The sequence below is a fragment of the Clavispora lusitaniae genome (genome assembly GCF_014636115.1).
Source record: "Clavispora lusitaniae strain FDAARGOS_655 chromosome Unknown tig00000038_pilon, whole genome shotgun sequence".
Classification (NCBI taxonomy): Eukaryota; Fungi; Ascomycota; class Pichiomycetes; order Serinales; family Metschnikowiaceae; genus Clavispora; species Clavispora lusitaniae.
The window spans coordinates 641,585-668,221 of NW_027093976.1; the positions used below are offsets into that span (position 1 = coordinate 641,585).

A 26,637-nucleotide genomic window follows, 5' to 3' on the forward strand; every position below is an offset into this window, starting at 1 on the left:
CATTCTTTATTAGTCTAGCAGCCTCTGGCCAATCCACTATTCACTACCACACTAACGCAACACATTGATTCATATTATCAGTACATGTTGAATTCTGAGCCAGCACAGTAGAAGCAAGTTGAGTCCATCCCAGCTAAAGCCACACGCGGCTCATGCTAGATACTCGTAGGAGTCGCCGTCACACCGTGCGATGTACTCCTTGTCAAGCAAGTACTCAATGGCCCGCTTGAGGTCTATAAGTTTCGCCTTGAAACGCAGATGTGCCTGGAGCAACACCTCATTGACCAAGTCGTTGTGTTTCATGGTCTTGCGTGCTTTCATGATCCGCACAATGCTGGCTGTAAGATAGTTCTTACGAGACTCGTCAATCTCGCGTGTGGTGTCGACTTCCTCTTGTTTTTGTTCGTTCTTGATCGTGCTGACAAAGTTCACCTTCAACTTCTTAGACTTGTACTCAGACACAATTGTAAAGGTTGTATTTGGCGCGTTGAAGCTTGCAGCGTCTGGCGGATTCTGCTCAAGCAATTTGAACTTGGTGAAAGGTGCTAAATGCGCTTCGAAAACATGCTGTGCGACCCCAACAGTTTCGTGGAGCTCGGAAAACGTGAGTGTTGTGGCCTTGTTGAACGCAAGAAGAATCATAAGCTGGACATTGGTGACGGTGAAAATGAAAGGCGGTTTGCCGCGGCGGGCCAAGTTGGCCTTGACCTCGCTCTTTCCGTGGTTCCATAACCACTGTAACTCTCGCCCATTGTGTTTTTTCGTATACTCATCCTCCACCACCTCGATGGCCCGCACAAGTTCTGGCGCGAGCTTGAGATTATAGTCGTCTAGGTGTGTAAATGGCCACATACTTTGGGCCAACACAAGCGGAGTGAAGTCGCTGACCACAGAGTTACCCACGATTTCACGGACACGGCCCTTCAAATCCTGCGACGATTTCATGTCCTGGAACATTTTGGTGATTTTGGAGGTGAACTCCAAGGAGTTGCCCTCCTGCAACCTCTGCAAAATGCCTTCTTCCAACTCGTCGCTTTTCGTGTTGGCGTTGATCAAACGCTTCGCCAACAAGCGGCGATAGTTGTTTTCAAACACATCTTTGTTTTCAACGTACTTCAACACAAGCACCAAGTTGTCTGCGGTCATGTTGGCCACGTCTGTCTCCTTTGAGGTTGCTTTCAAGAATCCGTCGGCGTACCGAGCCAAAAGCTCCGGGGTCTTGCTGGAAGCGCGAGGTGTAGGAGTGGCAATGACGTTGACGTTGACAAAATAGCGGCACGCCGCATCCAACGCCTTGATGAAAAGCGGGTCTTTCTTGAAGGCGCCGCACACAACGTCGTTGAACTTGCTGTGGAGCAGAATGAGCGCATGCACGTAAGCTTTGGGGGTTATGGCACCTTGGCCACGGCGCGGTTTGTCGTCGGGCTCCGAAGCTTCAGCCGAAGCTTTCAACTCCTCGAGCGCCTTGGCCGCTTCGCTCTTGATGTGGGCCTCCAAGCTGTCGGCCAACGCCTGCAAAGTCGAGGGCACTTTGCTCAACAACTTGTACATGCGCAGAATGCTTTCGATCTCCTTCTGCTCCAACAAGCGCAAGAACTGGTCGTACATGTCCTGGGCATGGTCGCGGATCAACACGTTGTGGAGCGTATCGAGAAGGTGGCGGCGCGAGCGTTCCTCCAAGTAGTTGCTGGAGCGCAGAATCTCTTCGGCCAAACGGCTCTCGCAGCGCACCATGTAGTCCACCACGCTGTGGTGGGCGAGGAAGTTGTCGCTCTCGCGGCGGTAGTACTCGGCAGTCTTCTCCATGAACTCGCTCTCGAAGCACTTGGCGTACACCACCATGTTGGGTTTCTTCAAGTCGTTGGTGTCGATGCCCAAGTAGACCATCAGCTTGACGGCCACCAGGATCACGCTGGTGTCGACGATCTCGTTGTTGCGCTGGCGCTCGATCAAGTCGAGAATCTGCGCCATGATCTGGTCGACGTTGCTGGAAAACATGTGCTCTTTCCACTGGAGCAACGCCAAGGTGTTCACGTCAAACACGTCGCGGCGCCCGTCCAGGCGCTCCTTCTGCACCCAGTACCGGTTCATGTAGTCAAACACGTTGTTCAAGTAGCCAGCGCCAATGGTGTAGCGCTTCCACGTGCGCACGTAAAACTCCAAAAACAGCTCGCCCGGCTCCGCCCGCAAGTGCTGGATGAAGCGGGCCAAGTACCGCTCCAACCGCGTGTACATCTCCGCCCCGGTGAGCGAGTACGTGGTCTTGTCGGCGCCGGGCCGCGTGTTCACCACGCTGGTGTGGCGAGACTTGTTGGTGCAGTAGTTGTACACCGCCGTGTAGCAGTTCATGTACATCTTCGAGGTCACGCCCTGGTCGCCTTGCGCCCCCAAGATGAACTCGAGCCCGGGCTCGATGAATTTCCATGTGGCGTCCAAGTCGCCGGCGATGGGGAGTGGGGTCGACATGAGAAGCTAGGTGATGGTAGTATCTTTGTGGTGTGCACACGAGTGCGAAGATGGGTGGGGACTTGGGTGGGGACTTGGATGGTCTGGAGACTGGAAGTTGCGTTGGCTGACTTGATATCTGGTTTTTTGTTGGGTTGTTTGGTGTGGCTGGCGGTGGTGGGTTCAGGGCCGAATTGGCTTTTTTGCTTGGTTGTGGTTTGGGTGTGGTGGAGGTTTGGTTGCTGGCCGATTCGCGTGGATCGAGTGGATGAGATTGAGACAAGAGATCCTAGATAGGTGTAGATGATAGATTATAGATGATAGATGATAGATGATAGATGATAGATGATAGATGATAGATGATAGATGATAGATGATAGATGATAGATGATAGATGATAGATGATAGATGATAGATGATAGATGATAGATGATAGATGATAGATGATAGATGATAGATGATAGATGATAGATGATAGATGATAGATGATAGATGATAGATGATAGATGATAGATGATAGATGATAGATGATAGATGATAGATGATAGATGATAGATGATAGATGATAGATGATAGATGATAGATGATAGATGATAGATGATAGATGATAGATGATTGAATAGGTGAATGGTGAATCAGAGATAAATTGTAGAATTGATTTATTAGACACATCGGATGGTCCCAGAATGCTGATACAGTATAGATATAGATCATAGATAGACCATTAATGAATATAACCGTATTGCGATTCTTGGTTCTCAATAACACCTACGTATCATAGTTCAGGTGTCGGCTTATAACTATGTAGCTCAATTCCTCAAGGTCTTCGTACTGAGGACTATGATCAACCAACAGGTATGAATCTAGATTAATGATAGACAAGAACATGAGAACCATGAGAACCATGAGAACCATGAGAACCATGAGAACCATGAGAACCATGAGAACCATGAGAACCATGAGAACCATGAGAACCATGAGAACCATGAGAACCATGAGAACCATGAGAACCATGAGAACCATGAGAACCATGAGAACCATGAGATGCTATTCTGCTATCACCTATATCATCTATTCATGTAGCATCATTTAAATCATCTAGTTCATCTGAAATAATCTTATCTGATATCTTATGTAATGGCATCGTATATCATCTATCCTCTTATACCATCTAGTGACTTCTAAAATTATCAAATACATCGTGTGTTCTCTAAGGTAATTCACTAAAGCCTCTGAACTTTCTTGAGACAAGACTTAATTGGATCACAAAAGACTGGAAGCCTTGATGAGCAGCTGGTGAACTAACTGGTTTAGTTTATTAGGCATTGTTTGGCTCTCGAATATCACTTACAAAGCCAATATATAGTCTTAAATGAAATTTTATTCATATCTATACGTGATATCACTCGATTCGGTATAAGAATTGTCCACATCGTCATCTAGTCGTCTCGTGGGTTCGTGCTCACACGGTCAATCAAACGAATAATGGATATTGTGAATGTCAATACCCAAAGGAAAAGAACAGTAAGCAAAAATGATGCCAAGGCTTTCTGCCGTCGACATAAAAAGTTCACAGTCGGGTAGAATATTCCATAGGCTTTCAAGTAGGGCGTTCGATCGGTCCTGCAAACCCATTCGTCGTCATAAAGAGAGTAGAATGCAAGAGACATATTCGCAGATGAGCATATAATGAAAAGTAAATCGAACATCACAAGCTTCATTTTGCCCAATGGGTTGCGGAGTCCCAATGGCTTGCCAGAGTATTCGTCGTATGCGATGTACACGACGTATACTATTGCTACGCATTGTACAACTATAGCAAATATCGTACTAGGTTGTTGATCCACATTGTAGTCCTCATACTTCCGTTGCAGGTAGACGTAGATGGACAGCGCCAACGCCAACGCACATGCAGAGAACATGAGAATGAGAATACGTAAAAACAACGGTACCAAAGGATTCTGTACGAAGATACGATGAAGCGTAGGCATCACGTCCTTACGTTTTTCATCCAGCATCCAGTAGCCCGCCTTTGTACGATGACGAGGTGAATCGTCCGCAGTGCGAGATTGCCGGCTGAAGATACGGCTCCAAAATCCGGGTAGATGCTCAACATCGGCTTCCTGGGCGAGCCCTGTGCCGGGCAAGAACGCCAGCCGAAGTCTCTCGTCACCGCCCCATGGACGGTCATATGCTGGGGGTTGGTCCAACGGAGCATTGTGTAGAACGTCGGGCGTATATTGCTGCGGGTCCTTGACACTGGCAAGAAACTGGTGCCAGTCGTGGTTCACCGTCCGGATATATGGGTCATCGGCAAACGATGTGTAGGGATTCTCATTCTCTTCGCGGGCCGCCTGCGGCCTCTGGTCGTGGTGGTGCTGGTGGTGGGCCGCCGAAAGTCGCTCTAAAACGTAGTTGGGAACAAGCCGAGCTCTGTGAGCATAATAAAGCACAGGTGTGGGCTCATAGGCATTCCTCGGGTGGAAGTTACCGCTGCTATCAGCCGTAGCGTTCGCATGGGAGTCGCCTGGCGGTTGCTCAGCCATAATGAGTTTGTGGAGCTTAAAGGTTTTGGTGCAGGTATAACCTAAATGAGATGAAGTGCGAGTGTTTTGGTTATAGGGCCCGTGCGGATTACCTTATTCGGACCCTTGAGCAAAGTTCACAATCCTGCACGCATTTAGGGGTTTCCAGGTGATTAAAAGGTAGACAATCATGAGGACGAAACCACAGTAAATATTCATCTCCTAAAAAAAAGGAAGGGGAATAAACAGTCAAATGGCCATAATTTAACCAATCATATCATGAAAATGAGTAAAGAGAAATCAAGTGGAATGAAAAATAGCAGAATTACAGGGATTGGATGCGATTGCCGCCAGTGGTTTTCAAACAGTTTTTGTCTCAGCTGACATCTTAGGTTGCCCAACACGCATGGGCAAATAGTAAAAGCTTATAACCATATAATTATGGGAGGAAGCAAAGAAGAAAGAAGAGGTAAAGAGAAAAAGACACAAGAAACAGAAGAAGTCCGTCTTACTGCGCGGCTTTCATCTGGTCTGTGTATTTCGCAGCCATAAAGTAACCAGTTGGCGCGAATAATAATGCACTCATGTGCTTTCTTCTTTCTCAAATACAGTTCTAGGGCGAGTTAAATAAATAATTTGACATCTTTGCCCTTCGAATCTCTCAATCTGTTCGTCCCTCGTTGTTTCTTCTATCTTTGTTTCCTCTATCTTCGTTTTCCTGTTTTCCTCTTTTCCTCCTTGTCATTTTTTTCTCTCGTTGGTTTACTTTAGCCGCCCAAGGATCTTCGCGCCTGCCAATTTATTGTGGCTTTTGCTGCCTCTGCGCACTTCAAATTCCTTTTCCTTGACAGGTTCGCCTTGGCTGCTTGTGCACTGATTTTGTGGCCGCCTTCGCGCCCTGCTGCGACTTTGTTCCTCTGGCCCGCGCTGTCTTTGCCCTGTCTTCGCACTGGCCGCCCCCACTTTTCACGCACTATCGCGCGCAATCTTCCTCCATCGTCTGGCGCAATCTTCTCATTCGTTTATCACCTGCACCCACGCCACTTCTCCAAGCATTTGCTCATGTTCTATCGAAACTTGGCTTTGGCACCCGGGCGACTGCTCCTACCATTGCGCTCTACTGCGCGCCATTTCTCCCGATCGGGTTACGTTTCCCAGAATGCCAAACCAGAGGCGACATCGTCAACTGCGCAAGACGGCGCCACGGGCGAAAAACACCCTCTGCCGTTGGACCACGACTCCTTGTATGTGCTAAGTGTTCCGATCACCACGCATGTGTCGTATATTTATTGCAACCACAAACTGGCTCTTCTCGGCACTTCGCAGATGGCCCGCTTACCCCAGATTGTCAAACTTGAGAATAAGCTCGTGAACGTTGTCACAAAAGGCTGGGATAAACTTACAAACTCTAAGTCCAATATCAATCGTACTATTGTACGCTGGGTCCGCCGCTTGCTCAGTAGTGTGCCCTACACGGAGAACTGTCTCCGTTCGTTCCCCAGCAAGCTGCTGATGATCCGGGAGATCAATGACGAACATTTGGCCTCCTTACCGCGAGCAGTAGTCACTTCTGATATTGGGAAAGGCACAGTATCATTGGATCAGCTAAAGCCGATCCCCGTTTATCATCCACGTTTCCAGGAGCCGCAGGCTATTTTGGACCAGATGCACCGTTTCCGTGACAGCTTGGGCGCCCGCCACCGTAAGCTTGCAATATGGAGTGCCATTGGTATTCCGCTCACGCTCCCGTTCGCATTGGTTCCTGTTGTTCCGAACGTTCCTGGCTTCTACATTGCCTATCGCTTGTATTGCCACGTAAAGGCACTCATGGGCGTGAACAATCTTAGCTACTTGCTCGAAAGTGACGATGGAGGTGATGCTGTTGAAGACACGCAGCACTTGACGTTCCGTGCATGCCCGGAGCTTGACACACCATACTTGGTAGACGCCACTTTTAAGAAGGTGCGAGCACAGGATGCGGAGGAAAACGAGCAGATTCTCGTGACACCAGCCACTCTTGACCGCTTGGTGGATGAATTGGGTATTCCTGCTCTCCGCACTGACTTGCATCGTGCGTTGGCACAGGAACTGGCTCGAATTGAGGACAGTTTGGCCCAAGATCCGGTGGAATAAGGCTACGAAGCCACGGCAACGAGGGTCGCGGTGATTGATGGCATTGGTTAGCGATTACGGGCATTGACAAGCGATGCTGAACGAAAAGTGACAGGCCCACCTACTTGTCGACAAAGTCAATTCTATAGAGGATATCTACTCGACGGTAACAGGAAATGGACAATGCGCAATTGATAGCGATTGACTGCCGTGCATGTATGCTAGTTAAGAAGTCCCAATTGCCATCGAAAATGACTTGTACTTTTAGACTTGTGTCAGTTTGCACCCAAACGTTCATATGGTATCAGTTAGACAGATTGGGTACCATCGCTAATGGTAGTCTGCTCTGGTGTGGACGTAAGGAGACATGATTAAGGCCATAGGTGGAACATGTATAGGATTCTGTGAATCTACGACATGTTTATCTATTGATTGCACGGCGCAACATTACGCAATGGAGTGCCCTAAACTTGAAACGCATTGATACAACGTCACCCGGATTCGAGGGCTCGGGGTAGCAAGGGCGCGCACCCCGAAAAAGCGAATGCACGTGACTTTAACAGTCACGGCTGGTGGGATTTTTTTCCCACGCACGCCTGCGTCCGCACCATATAAGGTGCGCGCGCGCCAGCAATTTTCAATTTCTTTTCTTTAGACTACTATTCACCATGAGAAATAAGTGGAGAAAGAAGAGAGTTAGAAGACTTAAAAGAAAGAGACGGAAGGTTAGAGCTAGATCCAAGTAATCGGACACTCTACCACCATGAATGTTAACTTCTTGGCACTTTGTGCTCGCACGCTGTGCCTTGAGACATTGGTCCGTATATAGCAAATACATGCCTTTGGTATGAACAAGTGTAGCGAAAGAAGCGGATTCAGGCGAAAACAGGAAACAGAAGCAGGAAGCATTTTGAGCAGGCCACTAGTGGAGGAGGCTGTTATGTCTCTGGTGCTTCTCGACGTCCAAGGGTCACAAGTATGCTGGATGTACGGGTCTTTGGGCCCCAATGGTCACGATGTGACAATTTGTCCCGAAAACCCACAAGGCTAGTGGTGCACGGGTGCGTTTTGGGTGCAAAACCAACTCCTACTTCCTTCTCCATGATTCTGGGGTCTAGTCCGCTGGAGGATCAGTTTTCTTTTGAGCCTTCGCCACCTCTACGTGTAAAGCGCCATGTTGCGCCTGCGTCTGATTGGGACGTCAATGTCAATAAAATCGTAACTAGCGTGATCACCGAAATGAACGACAAAAAAGACGAAGACGGCCGGCGTTTGGGCGATTCGGACGTGGGCAAAGCCGATGCCGGTCTGCCCTCCGTAAGCGCCGCCGCCCGCTCTTTTGCCAGTGCCTCTTCTTGTCCTTCTGGGGGCGGTTCCGGATCCACGATATCTCCTAATCCTTGTGAAGGTTTGCGGTTGGGCCCCCATACGCCGCCCCTTCCAGCGTCGCCCACAGAGCCCCGGCCCGTTTTGCAGGCGTCCTCGTTTTTTGCCGACCCGTTCTCGCAGTACATGGAAGATCGCATGGCGCAGTTTCGCCCAACGCCGTCGCAGAATAATATAGAGAGGGCGCTCAATTTCGGCCATCCGTACCAACTTACTGGCGAAACAGAACGGGGTCGGAAAACGGTGCGACAGCCGAAAACAGGATCGTCTGCTTTTGTCACTGATCCCAACAGTTCCTACTCTTTTCTTGCCTACAACCAAACGAGACCCGCAGCAGAAATGACCCAGATGACAGAAATGACCCAAGTGATGGGTCTCGTTAACACTGCTCCTGAACCTCAGCCTTTGGTGATGGAATATACACCTGAGGCAATTCCTGTACTCGACAGTAAGAGGGAGGAGCTAGAGTCGGCCAACTGCTGGTGTCTTGTGTGATCGGTGATGAAAGTGTGATAGGAGAAAAATATGTAGTTCAAGATTGTTAAGTCGGAGTGTAACGGGTAAGCCGATTAGCTACCGATGTTTGGCCTACTGGTGATCTCTTTAATTAGTTTTCAGTTACCTTGCCTATCTTGTAGATTGTACTAATCTTTCGTAGGATTTTGTGCATCATTCTAGAAGCCCATCTACAACGTCTAAACAGTAGCGTCGATTGTAAACAAAGAAATAAAAAAGGATGATCCTGTCTAGTGGTTTTAGATTACTCGGCCGCCTCAGCAAAACGCTCGGTGATCTTGGTCAACAACTCGGCAAAGAATTTACGGCCAGCCTCCTCACCGTCCAGTGGCTCACAGAACTTGGCGCTGGAAACCCCGTGCTTGATATCGGAAGTGGCTTCCGACAACTTAGACCACACGGCACCGTTAGCAACAGCCTTTTGTGCCTCGTCGTAGTAAATGACAAACGCACGCATCATGTCGTATGTCTTCCAGATTGGGCAGAACTGGTCGTAAGAAGAGTAACCGTTTTGCTGCAAGAAATCTTCCTTGATCAAAGTGGCCACATCCAAGACAATTTTGTCCGAGTCAGACAAAGCAGACTTACCAACCAATTGCACAACTTGCTCTAATTCCTCGGCGTTCGACAAGATCTCCTTGATCTTGTTTCTCAAGCTGGCAAACTCGGGGAAGTTCTCGTCGTAGTACTTGTTCAACACATTAGTGTACTTGGAGTAAGAGATACCGGTGTTGACAGAAGGGAAATGCTTTCTCTGTGCCAATTTCTTGTCCAAACCCCAGAAAACCTGTGTGATACCCAAAGTCGAAGTGGTGACTGGGTCAGAAAAGTCACCACCTGCTGGGGACACGGCAGCAACAATGGAAACAGATCCAATTCTGTTAGGCGAACCCAAAGCCAGGGCTTTACCGGCACGCTCGTAGAAGGAAGCCAACTTGGCACCCAAGTACGCTGGGAAACCTTGATCGGCGGGCATTTCTCCCAAACGACCAGAAAGCTCTCTCAAGGCCTCGGCCCAACGAGAAGACGAGTCGGCAATCATCGACACGTGCTTACCTTGATCACGGAAGTACTCTGCAATGGTGATACCGGTGTAGATAGATGCTTCACGAGCTGCCACAGGCATGTTCGAAGTGTTAGCCACCAATGTAGTACGTCTCATAATAGGTTCTTTACGGCCGTTGACTTCGGTGAAAAGCTCAGGGAACTCCATCAAAACTTCAGCCATCTCGTTACCACGCTCACCGCATCCAACGTATGTGATGATGTCCGAGTTGGAGAACTTGGACAATGCTTGAGAAATGACGGTCTTACCGCATCCAAAAGCACCTGGAATACATGTGGTACCACCTTGGACACAGGGGAACAACGAGTCCAACACACGCTGACCAGTCAACAATGGGTAGTCTGCAGTCAACTTCTCTGCCACAGGTCTAGGAACTCTGACGGGCCATGTGTGCATCATAGAGTACGAGTGCTTCTTGCCTTCGAACTCGACTTCCAAAACAGTGTCTGTAACCGAGTAGGAGCCGGACTCAGCAATGGAAGTGATGGTACCGCGGGCTCTAGGAGGCAACAAAATCTTGTGGTCGTCCAACAACGAGTTCTCGAAAATGGAGCCGAAAATGTCACCGCCGGTGATGTGGTCGCCCACTTTCAAGGACGCAGGGTTGAAGTCGTACTGCACTTCTCTGTTCAAGCACGGCACGTCGATACCACGGGGAATGTAGATGGACTGGGACTTCTCCTTGATGGCCTTCAATGGTCTTTGGATACCATCGTAAATGTTCTCCATCAAACCAGGACCCAATTCCACAGACAAGGGCTTTCCTGTGCGCAACACTGGGTCACCGACGGTGACACCAGCGGTCTCCTCGTAGACCTGAATAGTGGCCTTGTCACCATTGATACGGATAACCTCACCAACCAAATTGGCGTGGCCCACCTTGACCAACTCGTACATGGCACTTCCAATCATGTTCTCCGCCACCACAACAGGGCCGGAGACCGAGAAAATCAGACCGTACTGCGACTCATTGTCGTCGAGAGAGAGGCGCTTGATTTCTTTGCGGGCGTTATCCAATGCGCCAGCCTGGACGGTTAGTATGGGAACGGAAAGATGCTAGAAGAAGGTGGATTGTGTTGCTAGAAAACATTGTCTTTCTGCACATCCAATGTGGGGTTACATACCATTTTGTTTTGTAGTGATAAGTAGGGAATTGAACGCTTGAATTCTTTATCGTTGACCCAGAGCGCGGGCGTGCGGTGGCTAAATTGGCCGGCCTCCGTTACCCGAATTGGCACATGTATAGTCAAGAGAATCGGAGCTAGCAGTGGGGGTTTTGCTGTTGAGAGAAGAGGTGGGCTTCTCTTTGTTTTGCCTATTTTATTTTTCCATTTCTGGAAGTCAAGTTTTGCTGTTGTTCTAAGCCAGCAGCCGTGCGCACCTCCAATTAATTAATTGGAGTCGTGGTCTTTGTTAATTGTAATTGATGTTATCTGACTCTTCGATATTGCTAGGGGTGTCTTCTTAGTTATCGAAGCAATATTCTGCAATTTTTCAGTCTGTTTGCTTTTGTTCAACTCTTCGGAGCTTCTTGTGTTCTGCATGGCTTATCAGTTCTCCTAATCTACGAATCATGGCCCAACCCAACATCTGTCATTTCTTTCTAGGATTAGATTGGAAAATGTGTCCTAGACTTTGAAATATGTGACTGGTTGAGCTCCCGTCCTTTTTACGATTTTTTATCGTGCTTGATATTTTGCACAGATATCTCTGTATCCTCTCAATATTACAAATCAGTCTGCTCGCACCTATTCTTCTATTCATTACATACATCCTACAACTTAGCACCCAATTTCGCTGCTCTATCTAAAGCAATGTCGCACATGGCGTTGAAGGCCTCATCTCTTTCTTTGCAAATGTCGTTTCTTTCGATTCTCTTGGCCATGTTCTCCATAATGGCTTCTCTAGAACGGCCGTTGACAAAAACGACATAACGAAGCCCAGGGAAGGTCTCTTCATACAAACGGTTCAACTCCGCCAACTTTGCTGCCTCTTCAGCGCTGCCCTGCAAAGATTTTTGTTCCGACGTAGAGTGGCTCGACAACTTATCTTTGGACGGGCCCAATCGCGGATGTGCAGAGATAATCTCTGCTATCTTGGGAGAAACGTTTTCCTTTGCTTCCTCCTCCTTGAGGAACGTCAACAACACACCCCTAGCCGCCTCAATGAACGCTGTGTACGAGGCGTACGCGACTGAGAAGATGCGTGGAAGCAAGAAGCGGGTCAATGTGGGGCAGGGCTCGAAAAGATGGTCTAGCACCTCGATCTGTGCTGTTTCCGTGAGAGACGGAAGGCTATCGACTGCCGGCAAGCGATACATGATAAAGAAGATGGGGCTACAATAGATGTGGAGGTGATGCACATTCTTATCTCGGAGATGGCCGATGCAGGTACACAATATCGGGCCCACTAGAATAGACTTCTAGCTGATACACTAGAAGTCAAGAAGATACCTGAAGTAAGTGTTAGAACAGTTCAATCCGGTTCCAATACGACACCTTTGTATGACGCCTGGCCCCGCGGATACTAGTTGGTTTCGTTATTATCTGACAATGTAGTGTGGTTGAATTAACATTAAAAAGGTACGGAACGTCGACCGATTCAATAGATACCGGAGGATTTGAGAGAAGTATTGTTGTGCCGGTTTAAGGTAGGCTTATCAATTTTTCAGTTGCTGATTTTGTCGCAGACCTGGAGCCTAATACTAGTTCTAGTAGATTATTGAACACTCGGATGTTTATCGTAATAGAAAGCTCTTTTTTATGAATGATACATTGGCGAAACCTCTTCAATTGCTATTAGTGCAACAGTGAGCTCCAGTTGCGTTACTTTTCGAATTATATGGCAATCTTTGCTCTTTTTCTTTTTAACTGGATGACAAATCGAGAACTACTTGGATCAGACTACAAACACTCTAAAGATAGTACAAGAAAAGGAAAGAAATAGACCATGGAAAAAATCCCACTTCTTCAAAATGCTTTTGGTAGTTCCTAATTTGTACTTGTGTATTGTGTATTATTGTTCTCTTCGTTATTTGCCATGAGCAATTCCACACTAAGCAACCGTTCGACCTACAATCCGTCTTAGAATAGACAATTATATTCAATCTCGAGTCTCTACTCATCGGCGTATATGGCCTGTACAGCTCACTCGGCTATTTCAAAGCCACATCACAGTCGCCCAGCCCTTAGCTCTACTAAACCAATATCAATGCAAATAATCTACACATGCAGAAGAAATGTTAAGTGAAGTGCTGTTGCTCACGCAAACGCTTCAACTCCTTCTTGGAAGGAGCACCTTGTTGGGCAATCAATGGATGTCTCCATTGCTTGACATAGGTGAACAAAACATCGGCCAACTGGTCCAAGTCTGTGATGCCCAAGTCAGCGAAAGTCTTGGCCGAAGGGTCGATTTTCTGGTGGATCAAGTGTCTTTGCACCTGGTCTGGGTTGGTTTGCTTCCAGTACAAGAGTTGCTTGAGCTGGGCCACGCCTTTGGCCAAAGACAAAGGAACCTCGTAGTCGGCAAAGTTGTAGGAGAAAGGACCCACCTGAGATGTGTCTTGCGTGATACCGTGGATCATCTGTCTGATTTCCAAGAAGCTCAACTTTTCTGGTCCGTACAACTCATAAGTCTGGCCCACGGTGGAGTCGTCGTATCCAATTTTCTCCAATGCTCTAGCGACATCGAGCACGTGCACAGGATAGATTTCTTTGGCGTTTTTGTTAGGCGTCCACATCTTCAACTTGGGTCCCAAGTAGTTCAACAAGTTGTCTTCACGGCCAAACATGGGAGAAGGTCTGACAATGGTGGAGTCGGGCAAAATGTCACGCACAACCTGCTCCGCAATGCCCTTTGTAGCGTAGTAGATGGAGGACGACGATGGATCAGCGTTGTAGGACGACACATACACATATCTTGGGTTTCCCGCTTCCTTGACGGCCTTGGTGATTCTCTCGGTGATTCCAACGTTCACGTCGGCAATGGAAAAGTTCTTGGTCCAGTAGTCAGCACCAATACAGTTGAAAACAATGTCCGAGTGAGCCACGGCCTCGGCAATGGAGTCCAAGTTTCTGGCGTCAAACTCAACAAAGTTCACCACACCCAAATCGCCGCTGACTTTCAAAAAACGCTTCTTCATGTCGTCTCTGAAAGGAACCACGACGTTGGTGCCGTGCTTGGCCAACTTCGAGTTCAAGTAGCGGCCCAAAAAGCCCGAGGCTCCGAAAACAGTGGCCGTGTAGCCTGTTCTGGAAGAACGGCCTCCTGGCCCCACAGAAACATTGACTTTTCCGTTTCTGGTGATGTTGACATCAGAGCCCAAAAACGCAGTGTGGACGGATCTCGTTCTGGACACAGAGGCCCTCACAGAAGCTCTCAACATGGTGGTGGTTGAAGAGTTTAGATGTGGATTAATCCTTCACACAGTAATGGTAAAAAAGTCGGCTCTGGTTGGTTGGAAAAACGAGCCGCGCACGACTTCCACTACTAAACCCAATTTGAAGAAAGAATTGCAAGTTGCATAGGCGACGAGGCAATGGCTCGTCTTGGTAATGGACGAGAAAGATGTTTCTATTGGAGCAATGTGTCTTTTGTGTAACGACGTGCGCACTAAGGCACCTTATAAGTATGAGAAAGTTAACTGTAGGAAGAGAAAATTGAATACAAAATTATCTTGATGTAAAATTATTCTCTTGCCAGACGTAGAGATTGTATAAAATGTCTTTATCGTAGGAGAATATTTTATACTATCTGCTATCAGGTTTGATGAAATAATTGTGCAGTCTGATAGTGAAGTTAGCCGTGCCTAAGAAGACTAAATAGCGTAAGTGCATAATCACTGCATTCCGAAAGGTCTAAAAAGGGAGTACCTTCTTTCCAAAAGAAACTAATGGTGAAAGAACGAAGAATATAGAATCACACAAGGTAAGTCATTGAAGAAAAGAATCAAGTTCTAGAATTAAGCAAACCATGGTCCATTTGTCTCTATTCTGTGAACTTGATCCAGAATATTGAAAACAATTGCACCACATTATTAGAGGTATTCACTAGGCTGCCCAATAATATTGACAAACTGTATATCATCACTGACCTTGTTCTTTCATGATTCACCTATTTATGCTCCTTCACAAAAGTTGCTAAATCTGTGGAGTTGCCTTCGGAATGCTTCTAAGATATTGTGGTTCAAGTTAATATTTTTGGCATTGGTACCCATGTTAATGATTAAGTGACTAAATCCATGAAAAGTAGTATTTTGCATCCTCAAGTTTGCTTGCATTGCTTTCTTACGACGTTGGCACTATCATGGCGAAAGAAGTTAACAGCGATCGAGGTATGTTCAGCAAAGCAACCCCATTAAGTAGTTACAGTGGATTAAAAATGAAGTTCCCATTGAAAGTGCGTTTTAAAATACTTCAGGTAGTTGTTTTAAGAAGAGATATCCAAAGACACTGCATTAGAATTAGCAGAGCGGTGAACTGAATCGAAATCATCGAATATCATCCAATGTGTGAATTAGAGGTTTGAATAGTCAGTGATTTTTTCTTCTTTTCAACAACAGCTCACAGGTCTAAAACATGGGTGGATTTCATCATGCTAGTCTCGTCTATTCTAACAGCATGTAGATATGAATCCACAAGCACAGAGCTGTTCTTAATTCTTCTGTAATTTTCAACCATAGTCATAATCTGCTGTATATATGCCAGTAGCTGGCCATCTGCCCTAAACACATCAATTGTCTCTTCAAGACCATTTCAATCAATTTATCATACATCAGACTTCCATGCCACATAGTTCTGTTAAATCTGTAGAAATTGGCTGTCAGCACAACCGTCTGACTGTCCTACTGTGCTACTCCGGTTTCACTGCGTCGTTGATAACTATACACCGCTCACAAGAAGTAGTCGGGGGTCTTGCGCGTGACCGTGGGCTCGCCTGGGCGCACGGATGGATCGTACTGCAAAAACTGTCTTTGGTGGTTCTCGTCCACCTCCATGATGGCGGCCTGGTTGCCGCAGCGGTAGCAGTAGTTGGGCGCACTGAAGATGGTCACCACGCTCTCCTGGTGCGACCACAGGTAGCCCTCCATGACAAGCTGATGCGCACGGGCAATGAGACTCAAGTCGTTGGTGTGGTTGAACTGCTCGGAGATATCCTGCCCGAAAGTGAAGCCTGCACCGCGGGGAGAAATGCCCCAGCCGCCACGATCGTCGGGATCCGACCACAACAAGTCGCACATGGGGCCCTCGTGCGGCACCTCCTGGATCCGGTTCAACTCGCGCACCTGGTCGATGGTCTCGATCATGGGCGACAAGCCGCCATGCAAACAAAACACCTTATTATCCACCAACGCCGTGATGGGGAAGTAGTCAAACAAGTCTGTGAAGAGCTTCCACACCGTGGCCAGGCCGTACTTGCGCAAGCACTCGTCGTAGAACCCGTACACTTGTGTGATCTGCCTCAGCTCGTGGTTGCCCCGCAAGATCGTGATTCGGTTTGGGAACCGCACCTTCATACACACCAAGTACGACACTGTTTCCACAGAGTAGTATCCGCGGTCCACGTAGTCGCCCATGAACAAGTAGTTGGTGTCGGGACATGGTCCACCAATCTTGAAAAGCTCCATCAAGTCGTGGAACTGGCCGTGCACATCGCCGCAAATGGTCACTGGCACGTGCACCGGCTGCACATTCTCTTCGAATTGCAACACGTCCACCGCCATGTCACACAACTTTTTAACGTCGGCCTCAGATAGCGGCTCGCACTGGGCCAAGCGCTCGATCCACTGGTCCAACTGGCCAATGGACGGCGCAGAAAGCTCGCCCTTCTTACTTAGAGGCGCCGCCTTGACGTCGCTCACGTCCTCCATGGGAACGTCTGTGTCTAAGTCCATTGGAATACACCTGGCGAGAAATTGAGCAAGCGAGAACGAAACGGGAAGAGACGGGCGCGGGGGGAAAACAACCAAACAGCCGAAACACCGAGGGAAAGTTGCAAAAGAAAACGAAGTTGGGTGCGTGGAGCGTCTGTGTAGAAAGACTTTCTCCGCTGTGGTGGAATGGTAGGGAATGGTTTTTTGTTTGCCAATGGGTGGGCGATGTGAGGGTGTACGGGTGTTTTGTACTTGGCCTCTCGTGACGGGTGTGCATGTGTGGGCCAGAGCTACGTCGACGGTAAGGCTTTGCTACGACAATTGTGGGCTTCTTGCGTCTGCGAATCTGAATAAAAGAGTCTGCTTTTCCCGAAATCGGCAAAGTGCTATGGCTGTGGCTACAATAAGGTGCGACATTGTTACCGCATGGTGTTGGCCGCACGAAATGTCGCACAACCTAGACATATAATGGACGAAGAAACAAAGACTAGAGATTAAGAATACGACTATAAGCCATATAATTGACAGCGGGCCCGATAATGCGAGTGGGTCCGCTGATTACATTAAGCTTTTTGTGTCTGGGTTCTTTCTCCATGACGTCATTTCTGTCTGACATGTAATTTCGCTAGTGCGCAATAAACGTCGGCACATCGATGATGAATCAAACTGCCATACCCAAAAACTTCGAAAAACGGAAATATTACTTGTGTGGAACTATGCCAGTGATTCTGATCAGGTTCAGGTTTTCTGGCTCTCAATTCGACATTGCAATTACCAAATAAGCTAGTTCCCAAGTGCAGTCCAGAAAGGCTTCAAACCATGACTAAACGTTCGAGAAACGACAATGGAACTCGAACTCAAAGAATTCGGAGACGGCAATTTTTCTTCCGTCCAAAATTTTTTTTGCCTCTCAATTGTGTCGCCTAGCATAGTACCAGGTCTATATTTTTCTAATTTTCTTCTTTTAAGCAAGGGTTAATTTGGTGGTTATGTGTGAAGTTTATTGTCCTTTCGAGCACTACACGAACACTAATAGGTACACACGCCTGCAGTCCCAATGAAAGTTCGATCATCCAGAAGACTGTTCCTGGCAAAGAAAGTCTCGTAAGCTTCGTAAGCTTGAAAGATCATAATCTGTCTGCAGTAAATCCAATGCCAATTTTCTTGAAACAATGCTAGGTCAGTTGCATTACACGGAATATTTTTTAGTCCTATACAGAAAACATTCTTGTGTATGATTCTGATTTAGATTAAAGCTGTTTCCTTTCTTATTATTAAGCCAGTCTTGTCCGGTTGAGCTTTTGTATCTTCATGCCGTAATGTTCTATTTAAAGTCACTTTAATTGTCTTTCTGGTGTCTTCGTGACATGCGTGTAATACAATTTATTAGTCAATATAACTCTCCATCTTTAATAAATGAACTTTAAGTAAGTAAGATTTAAAGACTATAAAGTTCCACTATTTGATCAACTATTGAGTCAGTGTAGTTGCAATTATCCTTAATAACATCAGACGTTGGGTTTAACTCATTTAATCTAATTGAATGATACGATAAGGCGGCATGTAAACGGAAATTTCTGTCCACATGAGCTAAATCACACTTATTAGCCCCGAGCAAGAATAATTGATTTAGAAACCACATCATTTTATCATAAAATGATCCTAAGGATAAAATGACGTCTTTGTTTTGAAGAATAAATCATTTGGTACGCTACGTGATGCAATTGTACGAGAATAGAGTCAAACAGACGGTCTAACTTCTCGTTACTGTATTAACTTACAACACTGTCTTTTGCGTCTATCATCAATTCGTGAACAAAAATTCTCTTCTAAAATATCTATTCGGCCATTCCATCAAGAAACAGCACATCGTCGGGCCCCACCAATTGCGCAAACCACTCGTGCAAAGTTGGTTCCAGCAAAATGCGATGCCATTCCGGCGCCATGTACATAGACACAGTTTTGGATATGCCAAGGAGAATGTCCACTGCCTCGGGCGCAAGCAGTTCCGGCGCCACGAGTAAGTAGGCACGCAAAAACGCCAAAAACTGGGGCACGAGGGCGAAAAGCGCCACGGCCGCCCCCAACAGCGGTCCTTCTGCAGAGTCATTTTGGTTGTTTGGAGCCAAAATCGTAACCACGCTCGCCATCACGGCAAGCAACTCGTGGGCAAAAAATGTGCGAGCCACCTCGCCCGAAAATCGAAGAAGCACGCGGCCTGCAAGCACTTGATGAAGCAAATGGGCCACCGGATGGGCGCCAGAAAAGACGCTCTCGTCGAGGCGAGCACGGGCCACACTGTATTTAATGTGTTGTGGCAGCAGTGAAGGGCGCCACTCCCAGCGAAGCGGGTCGACAGCATCTGGGGCGAAGAAATTGGACGAGTGTAAGGGCGATATCAAGTTGGGGGCCACCGAGGGGTTGGAAGGCAAGGCGTTTGGAGACATGGGATTCGGCGATATGGGATTTGGCGACATGGGATTCGGCGACAAAGACACGAAATTGGGCGAAATCATACTGGCCAGTTCTGCCAGACCAAGCAGGTCGAGCGCAGAAAGCATGCGCGCATAGGCAAAAGACACAGGGTGGATTTGCGGCGGGAGGGGCAGCGGCACCGACACAAGCGCGCCGCCCGACACAAGGGCGCTGTTGAAAAGCGAGCCGTCGAAAATAAGAGCATGCCGCTCGCACACATAGAGCGCACACCGCAACTCGGCGGCGCGGCTGTCAAAAGGAGGCGCGAGCGCTTGGGCATGCGAAATGGCCGCCCGCAAGTGGGCGAGGCGCGGGCGGGCGCGCCGAAGCGAGTGCACGCCGAACATGTGAAGCTCGGCGCACGAGAGAAGATAAAGCGCCTCGTCCGAAAGCTCGCCAAGATTGTCGAGCGCACACAGCGAATACGCATCGCCCACTAGTGCCACCAAAATGGACATATCGGCAGGCGACGAGCGCGAGTCGGCGCTGGACGACGATCGGGAAACTGGCACCGAGAAATAGGACGGCGACTTTTGCTCAGAGGTGCTGTAGATATCGGCGTTGGCGTTAATTTCGCTTCTGACACTTGCGATCTGGCTCTGGAAGTTCTCTGGATTTCCGGAGTTGAAGGTGTCTGGATTCCGGGAGTTGAAGGTGTCGGCATGATTGAAGGTGTCTTGAAGACTGAAACCATTCCTGTTTTTCGGATCTTGGCGGGCCACATCGTGGTGGCTCAGTTCAACTGTGTCCGCATTGTGGAGATGCACACTGTGTGTTTGCAAATCATCGTGTCGTATTTTCAGCCCGTCCTTCTCGCCCTGTGGGTTCAGGTTTGGCGCTGCCTCAAGCAATCGGGCCGATGCGCGCGCGTGGGTTTCCGCCAAAAGAAGGGCGTAGGACGCCACGGCCAAACGCGCGGGCGCAGAGGGCGGTTCTGCGAGAAGTTGCGCGGCCCGCGGCCCAAAAGACGCCACGGCGAAGGGAACAGGCGTGGACTGCGGCGTGCGTAGAAAATCTAGTGCAGGGCTCCAAGAGTCGCGGCCGCCAGCGACAGAGTTGATGCTGGCTAGTGTTTTGTGGCGAAGCGTTTTGGGCCCCGATTTCTTGCGCTGGCGCTTCTCGGTGCATTCCAATCGGTTGTTGATGCAGTGGCGACAAGGGCGCGCGTCGTCGCAGCGAGTTTTGCGCACAGCGCAGGCGTCGCAGGCGCGGGACTTTTTTCGCCGCGGCGGTGCGGGGCGATGGTAGTCGCTTTTGATGGAATAGGCAAAGTAGACGTTACTCATGGTAAATGCAAGATGGAGGCGGTGCCGATTATATCAGCAAGGTCGATGGTTGGAGTGGCAGTAGTTGGGTTCACGAAAGCTCACAAGTACACAACTTAACCTCAAAATACTTCACAACTTAACCTCAAAATGTCACTTCACAACTTAACTTCAAAACTCACAAGTTCACAACTTATAACTTCAAAACGTCAGTTCACAATGTCACAGGGCGGACCTCACAACTGCTCAGCCACGGCTCTTCTTCACTCGTTTCACTAAAGTCACTGCCGAAGCAATTAGGAAAGCGAAGATGTGGGCACCGTCGGAGGTCAACAGAGCGGCAAAGCAGGAACAGTAGAAAGCGACTGAAGCACTGTTCGGGTCGGCCAATGCAGGCGAAAAGCAATGCGCCACTTGAGACTGAACTGTAACTCCGATATCCGACTCGCAGAATTCAGTAATAGGGAAGGGGAACTGCGAATGGTAAGATGAATTGGGCTCTTTCGGTGCGCGATATCTCGCAGTCATGAAGTACGCCGGAAATGGAGCGAACAGAGAAGTGAACCAAGAGCGTTCCAAAATGTTCAAAACTAAAATACTCAACCAGTTAAAATTATTCATCGCAGTTCAAACCTTCATTGTAGACAGAAAGGCTTTCTCCAGACTGTCACCAAACCTTCATTGTAGACAGAAAGGCTTTCTCCAGACTGTCAACAAACGGGTATGTACCTAGCCCTGCGGAAATAGTCTATAGACACCAGACGCCAGTCATTGAATTTCTCTCGTATTTTGTCATGCTCCTGATCCCCCAAATCAAACCTTTACTCTTTGGTGCCTCAATGCACATTTCTGCTGTAGCATGCACCAGCTAAGCTTGCAAACTTACTGCCCATGCGCAAGTCTGTTGTGTTTGCGCCAGCGGTTCTGCCAGTTCGCCAACTCGATCCAAAACGCATACTTCTCCCGAAGAAAACGGGTGCTTTCTTGCGAAAGCGGGTGCACAAGTTTTCGTTCGGGTGCCGCCCCAAGTCGAGCGCATGCGCGCGCGCCGGCCCATTTGGCACTGCCCGCCTCCACATAAACCGGCGCCGGCGCCAACATCAGTGCAACCATCAGCGCAAAGCGCGCGTTTCCTGCCTGAGACCCGCTCATATGAACAGCAGACACCGCCGGGAGCGCCTGTAAAAGCTGCGCCGCCTGGAACGCAAGGAACTCGAGTGCAAGATAGTAGTCAAGAACCAATGGCCATGCGGGGTCGCCTGACACTTTGGCGCACACCCCATCAGCTGCAGCGGCATTATGGCCTCGAACACAAACCTCATCCATGGAAAAGTCTCCGTAAGGACTGCGGTTGCCATACTTATCGCCGTAGTAGAGGCTATGGCGCGCGAGGCGCGACAATGGGGCGCCAGAAGCTTGTTCGAGGCGCGCCGCCTCTGCCTCGACGCGCGAAAAGTCCTCTGCGCCGTGTGCCCGAAGCACCTCGCCCAAAAGCTTGCCGGATGCTGGCTGGCCGAAAGAATAAACCGGACACGGAATCAACTGGGGAAAAGGGCCCCAAAGACCAGGGATCGGGTCCTGGGCCCCAGGAACGGCCGCAACAAAACACGTCAGCGTTCCTGCTATCATCGATACAACGCCGTTCGAGTCTTCTGCCAGAGGAAGCTTCGAGCCACTATCTTGTGCCGGGGTTTGTCCCTCTGGGCTGCGCCGCTCAACAAAAGGCGCGGCGGGGCCTGCGTAACAATCGATACACCCGCGCAAAACCATAAAGCCAGGGCGAGTCGCCGGGCCAAGAACCGCACCAAAGTATCCGGTTTCTGCTGTTTGGTGGCACGAGTTGTTTCCCTGCGCAAATCTTGGGGCGCCCGCCACTTCAACGTTTAATTCTGCTGCAGCCATCACATCCGCGCCCCAACCTTTCACGGACCCGTCCATGGCGCGCGCGCCCGGCCCGAACGAAACCACCGCGCCCTCAAGCTCATCTACCACCACGGCCCTTCCATCTGGTTTTGCGCCTGCCATCAAAACATAGCTCACCCAGTCGTGCAATTCAAAAAACACCAACCGCCGCCCGGGATACTGCGTCGTGGCCCATTTCATTTTCGCAAGCCCCATTTCCGCCGTGATGGCGCCGCCCACTTGCGCAAGGACATCGGGCGCTAGTCTTTGGTTGAGCCACTGCGCCTCGGCTTCTGCGCGCCGGTCCATCCACACCACCACTTCGCGCCCGGGCTCCACCAGCCGAAAACATGCGCGCCCGCCCACTTGGGCCCGCTCCATTACCACGAGCGAACATGTGGCCGCCACACAAATGGTGCCGGTGCACTTGGTTACATCGAATTTTGCATTCTGGTCTCCTCCAGCTTTGGGTACTTGCTTGCTCTGTGAATGTGCATTTTGGCCATCCTCAATCGCTTCGCCAATCATTTCTTCCACTGCGCGCCATAAGTCTAGGGCGGACATGGTCGAAGCCGGGCCCTTTTCTTCGCGGAAAAGCGGCCGCTCCTTTGTGCGAACGAGACCAGGAGCCTCGAAAACCAATCGCGCCGAATCGCTTCCAATGTCAATTCCAACACAAGCCATTCGAGAAATGATGTGACAGCAGTGATGAAGAAAGGAAAGATCGTGATTAGACTAACTAAACAGTGGCGATAGGGAATTATATGCTCAATGGGCTTGATGTTAGTTAAGAGAAGAGAGGTAGATGATTGCTTTCGCGGACTTCGTTTTGGAACTACGATACAGAATAACAGTCGGCAATTTCTCAACCGTCCTATGGAAATATACCATCACTGAAGCTAATGCATCAACACGGAGAGCAAATACATACAGTAGGCATTTATCAGTAATTTCAAATAAAGAAAGCTTGGTTTCAGGCAGCTCCGTCTGTTTGTGAAGATAATCACTTTTTTAGTTTGGACCATCTTATCGATTTTGAGCGGGACTGTACAACTTCAACGGTGGAGATAAATATCTTCGATCTACTTCATTGTGCAAGTATTGCTATTGTTACTGAAAACGAAATGCTGAAATCGCTAATGTAATTTTTGGCAATCTTGCAACCAGCAAGAACGATCAAGTTTTGACCTACTGTAGCCAATTTGTAAGAAGGAAAGACTTAATCAAAAAATTTTATGACCACTATTTCGAATTTCACATTAACCATCCCACAATTTCTTCTCCATAGGATGTTACTTCGTGGTGATGTCCACCAACTACTCAAGCGCTTTCTTTATCCCCACCTGTCTCTTGTTGTCAAAACATCGTCGATTGAATATCTAACATCATACTACAAAGAGTTCAAAACAAACTTACTAAAACAGGGAAGAATCTAACTATTTAGGCTCACGAGAGGGTAACAACAGAGCCGGTCTGGTCGAGCCAGTTTTGCACAGTGTCAGAAGACAAGACAGAGCCAAAGTCTTCATCGACGGTTTGAATGTGGATGGCCAGTTCCGTGAAGATAACAGCGGCCTTGAGCGAGCCAGAGGTTGGTCTGCTGAAGTAGTCGGAAGAACCACCTCCACCGTAACCGTTGACAGCACCTTGCTTGTCATGCAAGTGAGAGATACACTTGTCGGAACCAGTAGAAAGAATCTCAAACAAGTCGAACTCACCGCAACCAGTGTCCCAACAAGAGCACGAAGCGTCACCGTATTGCAAGGTTCTTGGGATCTGAGCGTTCAACATCCAGACAGCTGGCATGTCACCGTTGAAGCCGGTGGCAGAGGAAGAAGGCATTTCAAACTCGAAGACGAAAAGTTTCTCTTGACCGTTCCATCCGTGGTAAGCAGGAATACCCTCTCTGTAGAAACCACAGTCGGCTTGTTCGCTGCTGTCACCACACTTGAGACCAGACATCACCACAAACTCGGTGTTGGAGTCGATGGTGACTTCGCTCAAAGCAACAGGAGAAGAAGAGGCACCGGAGTTGTCGGAGTTGGCGTAAGAGAGCGAGTTACCAAAGGCAGAAGACCACACACCGGAGCCGGAACCACCGTAGTAGTTCAAGAAAGTACAGTTGTCGGCAGAGCCTGGGGTGTAGTAGGAGACTCTGGTCCAGTCACCTGGAGAAGCAGAACCGGAGTTAGAACCGGAAGAAGCAGCAGCAGAGGCGGCGGAAGAAGCTGGAGAGCCAGAAGAGGCAGCACCGGAAGAAGCAGCAGCCGAGGCTGGAGCGCCAGAAGAGGCAGCGGCAGCAGAAGAAGCTGGAGAGTTGGCAACGTCAGGAGAAGAGCCAGAGCCAGAGCCTGGGGCAGCAACAGAACCGGAACCGTATTCAGGCACAGCAGCAGGAGCGCTGGAGGCAGCAACAGCAGCAGTGGTGGTGACGGTCTCGCCATTCTGGTTGATGTAAACAGTCTGAGTGACCATGGCAGTAGCTCTCTTAACATGCTTGTGGTGCACGTGTTGGGTGGTGGTGCACTCTTCGGTGTCGTCTCTCTTGGCGTTGCCGGAGCTAGGGTAGTAGACACCAAACTGCAACAACTTCAAGGGACCTCTGAAATGGAGCGACAACTCCTCGTCAAGAGGCGACAAGGGGCCGGAGAAGGATTGGGACTCCGACGAACACTTGCCGGTGGACTCGTCCATGGAGGTGACTCTGTTGTAAGAGCCCGAAAAACCGACGTTTTCGTAGACGATTTTCGACACCTCGTTACAGTAGTAGTTGCCGCCAATGTAGTCGCAGTTTTGGGCATTGGCGCCGGCCATCAAGGCGGACGCAACCGCCAATAAGCAAGAAAACTTCATAGCACAGGAAAGGAAGGACAAAAAGGAATGACTAAGGTAAGGAGAAAAGTGGTTAAAAGAGTGGACTCTCGCGCAATAACACTAGGCTGGGAAAAGAAGGAGGAGTGCGAAATTAAAAACATGCTGGCGAGCAACGGAAAAAAAAACAAGACAACACAAATACTGCACACAGGCGCGCACCCACCTTTGTCTGGAGAATGTCGCGCTTTTCTCGGCAAGCGAAGCTGGTTGTTGGCGCACGGCCGCTTAAATAAGGGTTTAGTACCCATGACAATAGAGGCCCCTTTTATTGTCCAAAGTGGCGCCCTCCAATAGTAAAACACCGTTTCCTCGGGGAATCCAGCCGTTGGGCGCTGCCCCGTGTTTTAACCGCTCATACTATTGCCTTTTTAGCCCTGGCTCTAACCAGGTCCCGCCAGTGGGTCCATATGCACTGCTGGTTAGACGTATCTGCTTCTGGAGTGTGCATGCATGTAAGACATGCAACATGCAAAGCCCGTTTAAAAGGTGTAGTGGGAGCGTAAACGGACCTGTATGGGCATCTTTTATTTCCCACCTTTTCTCTACTACCTGTAATGGCTCTTGTTGACAACGGAAGGAGACAAACGTGAAAGTCAAGAATGCCAAGCTCAAATTTATCGTCGCGTCTCCTGTCACGCGACGACTAAGTTTTCTAGTTTCACTTTCACTGCAGGAGGTATAGTATTGCTTGGCTGAGGTAGGCACGTAAGATCATGGCTGGGCCGGGTCGGGTCCTGTGCCGATGTGTCAAAAGGAGCATATCCTGCACTACGATTTAGACGCATGGTTGGCATCTCCGAGCCGGATCGTCATTCGTCCGATTGAATCGTTTTGTGCCGGAAAAAAACTTAACGACAATGGCCAGAACAGGAAAAACCCATACATCAGGCATAACCGTTGGATTTGCAGGATGACAGATGCCCTCTGCCTTTAGTTGTGCAGCCTTTTTTTTTTTTTTTGGCATGGACTTTTTTTTCCTGACTCTTTTCTCGCAAATCTACCTAAAAGATCTAGAAGTGAAGACTACTGAACCCAAGATCTGTCTAATGCGAGCTGTCGTAGATCCACGTCGTATATCCAGGTCGCATATTATGGTCGGATCGAGAATGTAGAAACCGAGACGACAAGATGATGATGATCAGCAATGACGTCAAGCGAGATACTTCCATAATCTTTTGCATTAAGTAGATGTCTTGTGGG

General features: G+C 48.7%; 11 protein-coding genes across 11 annotated transcripts; 2 read left to right on the top strand and 9 right to left on the bottom strand. All coding sequences in view use genetic code 12, as the record gives it.

Annotated features, from left to right (window-relative positions):
* Positions 1 to 150: 150 nt before the first annotated feature.
* Positions 151 to 2,466, bottom strand: CDC53 (cullin; the record flags this gene model as incomplete). Its single annotated transcript, XM_002618494.2, has 1 exon — positions 151 to 2,466. The coding sequence occupies one exon, from the start codon at positions 2,464 to 2,466 to the stop codon at positions 151 to 153; it is 2,316 nt and encodes a 771-aa protein (XP_002618540.2).
* A 1,418-nt stretch (positions 2,467 to 3,884) lies between these two features.
* On the bottom strand, positions 3,885 to 4,991 carry FOB63_001399 (uncharacterized protein; the record flags this gene model as incomplete). The annotated part of the gene is made up of 1 exon (XM_002618493.2): positions 3,885 to 4,991. One exon carries the CDS (start codon positions 4,989 to 4,991, stop codon positions 3,885 to 3,887), a length of 1,107 nt encoding a protein of 368 aa, XP_002618539.2.
* A 1,041-nt stretch (positions 4,992 to 6,032) lies between these two features.
* FOB63_001400 (uncharacterized protein) lies at positions 6,033 to 7,103 on the top strand (the record flags this gene model as incomplete). Its single annotated transcript, XM_002618492.2, has 1 exon — positions 6,033 to 7,103. One exon carries the CDS (start codon positions 6,033 to 6,035, stop codon positions 7,101 to 7,103), a length of 1,071 nt encoding a protein of 356 aa, XP_002618538.2.
* A 1,080-nt stretch (positions 7,104 to 8,183) lies between these two features.
* FOB63_001401 (uncharacterized protein) lies at positions 8,184 to 8,963 on the top strand (the record flags this gene model as incomplete). The annotated part of the gene is made up of 1 exon (XM_002618491.2): positions 8,184 to 8,963. The coding sequence occupies one exon, from the start codon at positions 8,184 to 8,186 to the stop codon at positions 8,961 to 8,963; it is 780 nt and encodes a 259-aa protein (XP_002618537.2).
* A 265-nt stretch (positions 8,964 to 9,228) lies between these two features.
* TFP1 (H(+)-transporting V1 sector ATPase subunit A) lies at positions 9,229 to 10,962 on the bottom strand (the record flags this gene model as incomplete). Its single annotated transcript, XM_002618490.2, has 1 exon — positions 9,229 to 10,962. One exon carries the CDS (start codon positions 10,960 to 10,962, stop codon positions 9,229 to 9,231), a length of 1,734 nt encoding a protein of 577 aa, XP_002618536.2.
* An 862-nt stretch (positions 10,963 to 11,824) lies between these two features.
* On the bottom strand, positions 11,825 to 12,370 carry FOB63_001403 (uncharacterized protein; the record flags this gene model as incomplete). The annotated part of the gene is made up of 1 exon (XM_002618489.2): positions 11,825 to 12,370. One exon carries the CDS (start codon positions 12,368 to 12,370, stop codon positions 11,825 to 11,827), a length of 546 nt encoding a protein of 181 aa, XP_002618535.2.
* Positions 12,371 to 13,291: 921 nt separating this feature from the next.
* On the bottom strand, positions 13,292 to 14,434 carry FOB63_001404 (uncharacterized protein; the record flags this gene model as incomplete). Its single annotated transcript, XM_002618487.2, has 1 exon — positions 13,292 to 14,434. One exon carries the CDS (start codon positions 14,432 to 14,434, stop codon positions 13,292 to 13,294), a length of 1,143 nt encoding a protein of 380 aa, XP_002618533.1.
* Positions 14,435 to 15,940: 1,506 nt separating this feature from the next.
* PPH21 (phosphoprotein phosphatase 2A catalytic subunit) lies at positions 15,941 to 16,942 on the bottom strand (the record flags this gene model as incomplete). Its single annotated transcript, XM_002618485.2, has 1 exon — positions 15,941 to 16,942. The coding sequence occupies one exon, from the start codon at positions 16,940 to 16,942 to the stop codon at positions 15,941 to 15,943; it is 1,002 nt and encodes a 333-aa protein (XP_002618531.1).
* Positions 16,943 to 18,759: 1,817 nt separating this feature from the next.
* ZCF7 (Zcf7p) lies at positions 18,760 to 20,682 on the bottom strand (the record flags this gene model as incomplete). Its single annotated transcript, XM_002618483.2, has 1 exon — positions 18,760 to 20,682. The coding sequence occupies one exon, from the start codon at positions 20,680 to 20,682 to the stop codon at positions 18,760 to 18,762; it is 1,923 nt and encodes a 640-aa protein (XP_002618529.2).
* Positions 20,683 to 21,543: 861 nt separating this feature from the next.
* Positions 21,544 to 23,247, bottom strand: FOB63_001407 (uncharacterized protein; the record flags this gene model as incomplete). Its single annotated transcript, XM_002618482.2, has 1 exon — positions 21,544 to 23,247. The coding sequence occupies one exon, from the start codon at positions 23,245 to 23,247 to the stop codon at positions 21,544 to 21,546; it is 1,704 nt and encodes a 567-aa protein (XP_002618528.2).
* A 762-nt stretch (positions 23,248 to 24,009) lies between these two features.
* Positions 24,010 to 25,416, bottom strand: TOS1 (Tos1p; the record flags this gene model as incomplete). The annotated part of the gene is made up of 1 exon (XM_002618480.2): positions 24,010 to 25,416. The coding sequence occupies one exon, from the start codon at positions 25,414 to 25,416 to the stop codon at positions 24,010 to 24,012; it is 1,407 nt and encodes a 468-aa protein (XP_002618526.2).
* Positions 25,417 to 26,637: the final 1,221 nt, after the last annotated feature.